Here is a 10,471-nt window from a genome sequence, read left to right as displayed (position 1 = left end):
AGGATAGTTCTAGGATGTAAAGTTTGGAAGTCATTTTGGTTAATGTGTGTGTGTGTGTGTGTGTGTGTGTGTGTGTGTGTGTGTGTGTGTGTGTGTGTGTGTGTGTGTGTGTGTGTGTGTGTGTGTGTGTGTGTGTGTGTGTGTGTGTCTCTGTTCAGATATGTCATGTGTTTTATTTGAACCTTGGAAGTGGTGTAAGGGTTTAAGTGTATTCAAAGTGTGTGTGTGTGTGTGTGTGTGTGTGTGTGTGTGTGTGTTCAGATGAGTGGCACTCCAAATGAAAAACCAAAGCATTACGCGCGGCCAAAGTGTTTATGTAGACGCATATTTGGCGGTTTTGTGTGTGTGTGTGTGTGTGTGTGTGTGTGTGTGTGTGTGTGTGTGTGTGTGTGTGTGTGTGTGTGTGTGTGTGTGTGTGTGTGTGTGTGTGTGTGTGTGTGTGTTTCTTTCCTGCGCACCGCTATGTCAACTCTGCTGCTTTGACTCCTGTCCCCCGACTTAAGCCCACACAAGTGTTTATGGGCTGGTTACATTGTGAGAGCGCACAGCTATTCCTGTTAGGGATACACACCTGTGTGATCACACACACACACACACGATGCACGCACAAACACACACACAAATATACAAATGCACAAACCCACACACATGGACACAAATGCACGCACAAACACACACACATACACGCACACACACACATGGGCACACACACACACACACACACACACGGGCACACACACTCAGGCATTCTTTGGAGACTCCACTGCTGCCACTTGTGAATCCCCTGGGCTAGCGGCGGCTGGCATCTGCTGTGACCCCTGACCTTTGACTGGTCACATGTCCTAAGTGACTGTGACACGGCGGAATGCTCGTTTTGCTGTTTTACCGCCGCAGGACCAATATAACTACTGTTAATGGGCGGGGGACTAGACACACAAGTGTGTGTGTGTGTGTGTGTTTATATATATACACAGACACACACACCACCACCAAAGTCTAGTTCATTCACTAAATTCTGAAAGTCAGTTGAACAGAATATGATCTATAATATGCTGTAGATCATATTCTGTTATACTGACTTTCAGAATGTAATTTCCCTGCAATTTCCCTCCAACATATATCAAAATGTATAGATTCTATAAATTTTGATAAATGTTTGAGGGAAATTGCTGGTCAACAATGAGTGCATCACAAAATGTAATTCAACGCACGTGGGACAGAATGCCTCATTTATGACTGCACACCAAACCATGTGCGGACTGATTATTTGGGTTCACTGAAACACACACCCCCCGCTCGCTGGCCATGCCGGTGATTCATCACTTTCACGAGTCGGCCTGTTTGGACAACCTGCGAAGATTTACCGAAACCGCCACACAGAGAGAGCACACGGAGGCAAAGCAGAGCGCCTAGCCCTAGCCCTGTCACTGTCTCTCCTCTCACACTGTGTCACAGCGCTGTCTAACCCCCCCCCCGTCTCCCGTACTCACCACTGTACGCTTGTAAAACTAAACCCACAAACACACCACCCTTTCCTCCAGGGTTTTCGTGGTTCCCTCCCGGCGGATGAGGTGTGTGTAGGCTTGTGGATGTTCATCCTTCTGGATCAACAGGAGAAAGAACCCAAAGGGGATTTCCTTAGGTTTGAATGATGTTGGGATCAGGTGCAACGGTGTTAGCGAAACGTTCTGCCAATGTTTGTCGGTACAATCTCTTTTTTCGGCTCATGCGGAACATATTAATACAAATAAATATTCCAGTCGGCACGTTGATAAAATGTTGGTATCTATAGTTCACCAGCTGATTCCCCATCTTCATTTGCAATTATCAGAAGTTGATGGATTTAGGAGTAGGATTCGTAACAATTTCATTTTTGAGTTTGAGATTGTTTTTCATGGCTGTCCAAATGCTGGGAATGGTTGAGTTTGTTCAAGTAGTGATATCATTGTGGGTTTAAGATGCAAATAAATCTCTCTCTCTCTTTGTCTGTTGCTGTCTCTCTGTGTCTCACTCACTCACTCACTCACTCACTCACTCACTCTCGCTCTTTCTTTCTCTCTCTCTTTCATGCTTTTCAAGTCATTTATTCAACTAGAATAACAACGTTTAAATTGCTTATGAAAAGCAAAAACGTAATTGTCAGACAAGTGACTCCTACACAAGTGTACAATAAAGTTGTGTTTGTAAAACTGAAGACTCTCTCTGTCTCCCCCCCCCCCCCCCCCCCAGCGTGTCAGTGCCACCCGTTGGGCGCGGTGGGCGGCTGGTGCAACCAGACCTCGGGTCAGTGTCTGTGTCGGGACGGCGTGACCGGCCTCAGGTGCAACCGCTGCGCCCCGGGGTTCAAGCAGGGCCGGTCCCCACTCAGACCCTGCATACGTAAGACACACACACACACACACACACACACACACATACATGCATACGCACATGCACACGCAAGCACACACACACACACATGCGCACACATTTGCACACACCCACACTCAAGTGTCTTTGGTTTATGAGGACCTCCCGGGCTGTGTTAACCTATTTAAGGGGACCATAATGAAACCTTGGTTATCCCGGGACGCTTGGAGTCACCCCGGGCTGTGCTGGACGTCCCGGGTCCAGGGGACTCTCTTTGAACCTCTGGTTGTTCTTGGGCCTGAAGTGGGTCAGTCTCCTGTCGCCCCTTTAGCAAACTTCCACTCGGTATGAAAGCAGCCGACTACGGATCAGACTCATTTGACCGGATCTCGGTCCACCCCTCACGTCCCTGGAGACGATGTCTCCATGGTGACGATGAAAATGGGCTTTTACTATGAGCCCCCCCACCCCCCCCTCGTTATAGCTACGGGATCAGTGCGAGATCAATCTCCCACCGTATGTCCCACTCGCCGGGTTTGGTGCCAGCGTCCGCCGCTGAGGGCTAGCGCTGAGGGCTAGCGCTGAGGTCTAGCGCTGAGAGCTAGCACGCCCAACTGACAAGCCGCCACCGGCGCTAATCCACGTGCGCTTCCTTGGCTAATCGCACGCGAGTGCCGACAAGTACGCACGGCGGGCGCGGCTGTGCGCCGACACGGACCTAAGCCCCCCCCCCCGTCCCTGGTGTCACAGGAGAGATGGAGGGAGAGAGAGAGAGAGAGAGAGAGAGAGAGAGAGAGAGAGAGAGAGAGAGAGAGAGAGAGAGAGAGAGAGGTGGGCAAGGGGGAGCTATTGGTGGCGGCTTTCACACCTGTCGTGCAGCTCAGCCCCTCTGCCACCCACTCTGTCCGAGCTCCCCCCCCCCCCGACGTTGGAAGGGCCCAGACCCATAACTCTCGCGGTGAAAGCAGCGACTGAAAGATAACCTTGTTTGTTTTTACTGCCAGGCCATCTCCCAGGCTATGTATAGCCGTCTTCCACCTTCAGCACGGCCGCGCAGGCACACACGCACACGCACGCAGGCAGGCAGGCAGGCAGGCACGCGCACACACACACACACACACACACACACACACACACACACAGCTACTTCTTGTACGGATGGAAAGGTGAGCGAATGACAACAAGGCTCATCCTGATATTGACAGTAGTGTGTGTGTGAGTGTGTGTGTGATTGTGTGTGTGTGTGTGTGTGTGTCTGTGTGTGAGGGTGTGTGGGGGGGGGTACGACTCAATATTACCAAAAGGTTAACTTAATACAATTTGTTGCCTTGAGAATGCCCTCGAAGAATCTGTTCCTTCACACACACAAACACACACACACACATGCACACACAGACACACACACACACACATACACAGTGGGCTTAAAGGGAAGCTTCATGTTGGCCTATTGATAGCTGTGCACACATGCCGCATAGACACACACACCGCACACCTCTTTGATGTCAAATAAATGGGGTCTAGTTAGGTGTGTGTGTGTGTGTGTGTGTGTGTGTGTGTGTGTGTGTGTGTGTGTGTGTGTGTGTGTTGAGGGAGTGTAGGGTGTCACTGTCCCAGTTTTGTCAGAGAGAACAGGAAAGGTACGGGACAGTTGATTCTATACGGTTTATCTGTTAGACAGACGGACAGACAGACAGACAGACAGACAGACAGACAGACAGACACACGATTCAGTAAATTGCTATGAATTTACATTTAGCCTAAAGATATTACACTTACTGTCATTTATAAAGGATACATGTTTAATTGTTATGATGTTTTAATACAGCAATTCAATTAATTAACTGCGTTTTAATCATGTTGACAACCTCAATGTCTGCAATAATATATCATTATTATTATTAGTGTAATTTATAAAAAGGTTGTATTATAAACTCATTAAATAATTTGTTTTAAATACATAATGGTCGTGTAGAGACAACTTCACTGTCCTCATGCACATGTTGGCACAGACAGACAGACACACACGCGCGCACACTCACTCACTCACTCACACCCACACACACACATGTGAACAATTGGCAGCACACAGAGACCAGTGGTTGGTGAACAAGTCTTTGCAGCAGCAGCAGCAGCAGCACACAGACACATGGCAGATGTTTGCCCGGGGCGAACGCTATTGGCCAAATCACTCTAACATGTGCTGCTGAGATTGAATGGGAACTGTGTGTGTGTAGGTGGGTTTGTCTTTGTGTGTGTGTGTGTGTGTGTGTGTGTGTGTGTGTGCATACCCTGCATTTGCGTGGAACCTTGTCAAAGCATATACATCTAATGCCATAAAAAAAGACCACACACTCTCAAACATACACGCACACACACTGACATTTTTGACATATGCTTATCTTCTGCAAGCAAGGGCATTCCCGACCCTCTGAGGCATTCATGCATACCTTACATGTTCCCATTCTTGGCCTCTATCCCTTTAAAACACACACACACACACACACACACACACACCACAGTGTGCAAGAACCTGCCATCACCGTAGGAGACAAAGACAATCTGTTTGGAAGGACGAGCCCCAAAGATATTGTTTATACACCCCTCACCTGTCTGTCTGTCTGTCGGTCTGGTCTCTGTCTGACTGTCTGTCTGGCCTCTGCCTGTCTGTGTTTACGTTTGCAGGAATTCAAGAGGTCGCCCCTACCCCGGTGTTCCAGCCGCAGTACAGCATAGGTAAGAGAGCTGAGGGGCAGCAGAGAACACGCAGAGACTCCGCTGCCTGCTTGTGCGGGAGATCATTCATTTATATTAAGGCGATCGTATAAATAGCGCGAGTTCATTTAAAATACAAAATAAACAGCGTAAAAGTTACGCTTTTGCCAGTGCTGGCCTATAAATTATTCTAATTGTGCTTACATTACAAGATCTTGTCGTTATCCTCGATCGTAATTGGGATAATTGGATGCGACCCCATGCCAATTGCTGCTTTGTGAATGATAGTATGAGTTCCCTTATGCAAACACACTCGGTGTGTCTCTTGGCATAAGTAAATGTGTGACTTGTACAGCAGAAATGTGGTATGGGGTCGTACATTAAATTGGAAAAGCCCCTTTATTCTTTCAGCTGCCGTCATGTTTTCTTTATCGCCGTCGGCGCAGTGGCCCCTCAGCTCCCTCTAGTGGACACCCGCGGAATGTTCCACCTGTTGTTGTCAGGCTCATCTGTTAGTTATGTGATACAGTGATGACAAATAGAAGCTGCCATATTGTAATTAGGCAAGGGGACATGTGCCGATGTGTCGGGCTATGATACCTACTTCTAATTTGATCCCCCTCCCATCTCCCCTGGCTCTCTCTCTCTCTCTCTCTCTCTCTCTCTCTCTCTCTCAGCGGAGGAGTGTGTTTCTTACTGCCAACCGGCTCAGCTTGAAGTGAGGATGAACTTGGACACCTACTGTCTCAAGGATTACGGTCAGTCCCGTCTCCAATCACTGTCGAAGATCACCATCTCGTTCTCCGAGTCCAAATGGTTTGAAGTGATGCTCATAAATAGGTTTTATTTCAATAACATACAATATATAAATATCAACGTTTCCTCCCAGGAGTGATGTTTTATTAGCGGTCTGCCAAAATGTCACCCGGGTCTTGTTGTTGTTGTTGTTGTTTGTACATCACACCAACAACCCATGTGGGCGTGGCCCCCCTGTCCCCCCCCCCAGTGCTGAAGATCCAGGTGAAGGCCATGGAGCGCTCGGGCCCCTGGTGGCAGTTCTCCATCGCCGTGCAGACCGTGTTCCGCACGGGGGCCACGCCCCGCGTCCGCCGGGGCCCCCGGGCGCTGTGGGTCCCCGACCGCGACCTGGGCTGCGGCTGCCCGGCCCTCAGCGTGGGCCGCGCCTTCCTGCTCATCGGCTCCGAGGAGGGGGGCCACGACTGGGCCCCCGGGGAGAGCCGCCTGGTGGCGGACCGCTCCACCACCGCCCTCCAGTGGCGGGACCACTGGAGCCCCAAGCTCAGGGGCTTCCGGGGGCAGGACAAGAAGGGCCGCTGCCCCCCCAAGGCCGCCCCCCACCACCACCAGCACCGAGTGCACCGCCGGCCCACGGAGCCACTGAGAGGCTACATCCCGCCGCATCTAGTGGGCGGCGGCGGCGGCGACGGCGGCGGAACACACGGACCACGCGCACGCTCGGAGGAGGAGCCGGCCCCCGGGAGCGCGGAGAACGCGCGGCGGGGGGGGGACGCTAACGCCCGCGACGACACGCCGACCTCGCCGACACCCGAGAGCCCCGAGCTGTGGACTTTCACCGCTCCGCCGGCCTCCACTAATCCGTCCCCCGCTGATTTGGCCCCCACGAATCCGGTCCCCCTCACAAATCCGGTCCCCACGACTTGGGTCCCCACGACTTGGGTCCCCAGTTTGCTGTGTTCCAGCCGACCCCCCGCTGTGTGACAGGAAACACACACACACACACACACACACAGTCCCAACACACAGGTACTACGATGTGGATGTCAGAGCTGAGAATCCCTTAAAGACACACCTTGAAAGACATTAATAGAGGATAGTAAGTTATTTGTTTGTGTGGCGTCCATCCGCCAGAATTTTTTATTTTGAGTGGCTGTTTATTATTTTGAGGGGGGAATATAGACGGATGTATTGTGATGTATCCACACGCACACGCACGCACACACACACACAAGCCTTGGCAGGCAGAAATGTGAACTAAACAGTTTCTCTGTGGTAAAGTCAAGGTCTCATTTTAAAGTTGGTCATTTCAAAAGTACTATATTTGACAATTGACAGCAAATTAAAATCAACATGCCAATTAGTTGAGTGTAGGTCAAGACAAAAGTACCAAAGAGTATGTCTCATCGACATGTATTATATTTAACACTGATTTATTGATTAAGTTCTGCCAATAGAGTCCATAAATGTAACAATATAACTTTTAAATGCATTTAATATATAATCCAACACTTTAGCCAAAGAAAGCAAGAAATAGAACTGACTTTTCTACCTCAAATTTGACTAAAGATGAGCTGATGCAGATTATTGATCCAAATAAATTTCAAGGTAAAAATATAATAGGTAAATAATAATGTTTTTTTAATAATGCTACAGACAAAATCTATACACTGATCTATTATTATTATATTATAAATATATATATATATATATATTATAACGAAATGTAAATTATTTAATTATTTGAAATTCATTATATCCATGCTCTTTCTAAATCTAGGATGTCTTGGACATGTACAGGAAAATAATTTAGAATTTTCTTCAAACGCACAAGCAAGTATTAGATGGTTCACCTTTAGTAAGGATGTCACAGATATTAGAAGATTAAAGTGAAATGAGTGATGCGTGTCACTCTGCTGGACCCCACAGGCTCGTCAAGCCTGGAACAGCTGCAGTGTATTCACAGGTGTTTGGTCAAACGCAATAGGGGTGTGTTTTACAGCCAAGAGATATGGCCAGGAATGTCTGACACCTTGTGCACTGTAATGTTCACATGAATAAAATCGAAAAAAAGCATTGACTTACAAGGAAGGCACTTTTTTTTTTTTCCTGTCTTCTTGTGCCACCTATATTATTGTGCCCGTTATGTGTGTATATATAGTTATATAGTTGCAAAGTTGGAGGTAATTCTCACTTTTTTTTTTTTTTTTTTTTTAATCACAAAACAAAGCCTAGAAAAGGAAATTTAAATGACGGTGGAAAGTAACAGATTTTAGATCTGGGAGCATACTTCGGCAAAAACAATAAATGTCATGTTTTATCACATGTATAGTGCATTATTTCATAATGTTCAGATTACTATGACTTCTGGGATGTGTTTCTTTGTCTTATGGAAAATGATCTGTTTTGAACATTAAACATTATCTCCCCCTCGACCCTAAGACCAACAGTGTGTGAGCAGGTCTCCTACAGCGAGACGCCTTCTGGTTGCTCATAGGAAAAATAATATATATACATATAAATCATTATTGAAATTAAAATTCACAGAGCGCCTTCTCATTTTTTGCCTTGAGGCAACAAAATAAGACAAAGAAATACACTTTACATTGTAATGGCATGTGTAACCTCTTTATGTATCAGATGATTGTTTATTGATTAGTGACTATTGATCATCTGTTAGTGGTGCGGTGGAGTGCACTGTTGGATAACCCTGCTGGAGACTAATTGACTAATTAAGTGAGAGAGAGACCAATTAATTAATTAGTCTGATTAACCCTAATTTCCTTATCATCTGAATTGTAGAGGCAAGTACAACTTCCGAGCAATTCCTAGTCGGCGTCTTGGTGGTGCAGCGGTAAGGGATGTTGGTTAACACTCTGTCGACTCAGGTTCGAGTCACCGCTCACATGGCCACCAAGAAGGGGGTACCCCCAACAGGGCCCCCAACGTGTCTGCAGAACCCTCCCACCCCCCCCTTCACAGGGGGTGGGGGGGGTGTTACAACTAAGAGGGTCTTGCTACTTTTTTGAATGTTCGAACTTTAGAGTGAGTGAAGGTTATCCCTCCCCCCTTCCCTTTAATTTTTTTTTTATATTTTGTAATCAATTTTATTTTGAAAGTGATTGAAGTTAACCCCCCCCCTCCCTTAAATTATTTTTTTTAATAAATGTAAGCGAATATATGCTTGCCATGGGGAGAGGTAGAGGTTATGACTCGAACCAGCGCTGCTGGTTCATAAACCTCTAGCTCTCCCCACTCCACCACCAGGTCATTGTGTATGACATAGTTGGAGGATAGATTTGACATTCAATTCACAGAACATTATGTTTCTAAAATACTTCATTATCCATAGTGACCAACCTTGACAGGACTTGAACACACAACCTCAGTGCTTATAACCGAGTACGCTCTCCAATGCACCACAGACGTAGATCGGAAAGTAGTCTGAAGTAATATTTGACATTGTATTCACACATTATTATATTCAATAATTATTATTATATTCAACTTCAGGTTCGAAAACGCCCGACATAAGAAGGACTTGAACCCCGGTCTCCAGCACTTTAAACAGCAGGTCTTACCACTGCACCACCAAGACACTTGCTATCGTTTCATTCTCTTTGCTGACATTTTTGGTGATGAGTGGTAATATCTCCCATGGATACAAACAGTTCCAGGAAACAACCGACATTAGAGAGACTGGAACCTGCTTCTCTAAGGCTGACAACCTGTACACATCTCTCTCACCAGCGCCACAGAGAGACATAGGCGATGACATCAACATTTTTGTTTTTTAATACATCAGAGAGCGTTAGAACGTGTTTCCCATACATTGACGGTCTAAAACTAAACCCAAGTGAACTTTACCACATAGACATTATACAAAAATGTGAAAATCACATCCATGATTTTATTTAGAAAAGTGTGTGTGTGTGTGTGTGTGTATGTGTGTGTGTGTGTGTGTGTGTGTGTGTGCATGTGTGTGTGCGTAGGCATCTGCTGCTTCCATAACAGCTGCATATATTGTACATGTCATCCATTACAGTAGGAGTAGGGTATGTACACTCTCTCACACACACACATTTGTGGAGAAAAATACCCTATCTAGCGGTGATCTAGCATGGCTCCGGCCCCTGGTCAGAGCAGCTGAGGGGCCGATAGACTAAACTAACTCCTGGCTCCTCAGGATCCCCCCACAGGTCCTTGCAGTTAACAGAGGAGATAGGGATCTGAAGTGCACGGCCGGGGCTAAACACCAGAACCAGGATCTGCTGCTGACAAGAAGGTGCTGGATGTGGGTGGGTGGGGGGGGGGGGGGTTCAAACCAGATGGAAGACAGCTTCTACTTGTCCAGGGTTGATTGTGTGTCTGTGTGTGTGTGTGTGTGTGTGTGTGTGTGTGTGTGTGTGTGTGTGCCAGGCCAGCCAAAGGGGGGGAGTGGGGGTGAAGGGAGGAGGGGGGGGGGGGGGGTGGGGGGGGGGATCAGTGCTGTTGGCTCTCGAATGAAAATAAAGGAAGAAAAATAGACCCGCTGACTACTGGAGCCTCGGGGGGGGGGGAACCTCGCTAACACACGCACACACTCACACACACGGCACAGCACATGGTACAGTGTGTAAGTGTCTGTGTGTGTGTGTGTTTATACATGTGA

The 10,471-nt window shown here is 47.4% G+C and overlaps 1 protein-coding gene across 1 annotated transcript in view; it reads left to right on the top strand.

The window, feature by feature from the left end:
* LOC311368694 (uncharacterized protein) overlaps positions 1–7,057 on the top strand; it is a gene marked incomplete at its 5' end in the record, with an annotated part of 15,040 nt that extends 7,983 nt beyond the window's left edge. Inside the window, 4 exons of the mRNA XM_084487487.1 lie at positions 2,238–2,379; positions 5,035–5,085; positions 5,742–5,822; positions 6,071–7,057. Coding sequence (XP_084343613.1) covers positions 2,238–2,379; positions 5,035–5,085; positions 5,742–5,822; positions 6,071–6,804 — 1,008 coding nt within the window. The 3' untranslated portion in view covers positions 6,805–7,057. The remainder of the gene's footprint in view (positions 1–2,237; positions 2,380–5,034; positions 5,086–5,741; positions 5,823–6,070) is intronic.
* Between the last annotated feature and the right edge of the window lie 3,414 nt (positions 7,058–10,471).

Source organism: Micromesistius poutassou (assembly GCF_964030765.1).
Source record: "Micromesistius poutassou genome assembly, chromosome: 23".
Classification (NCBI taxonomy): Eukaryota; Metazoa; Chordata; class Actinopteri; order Gadiformes; family Gadidae; genus Micromesistius; species Micromesistius poutassou.
This window is presented reverse-complemented; position numbering and strand designations above follow the sequence as displayed.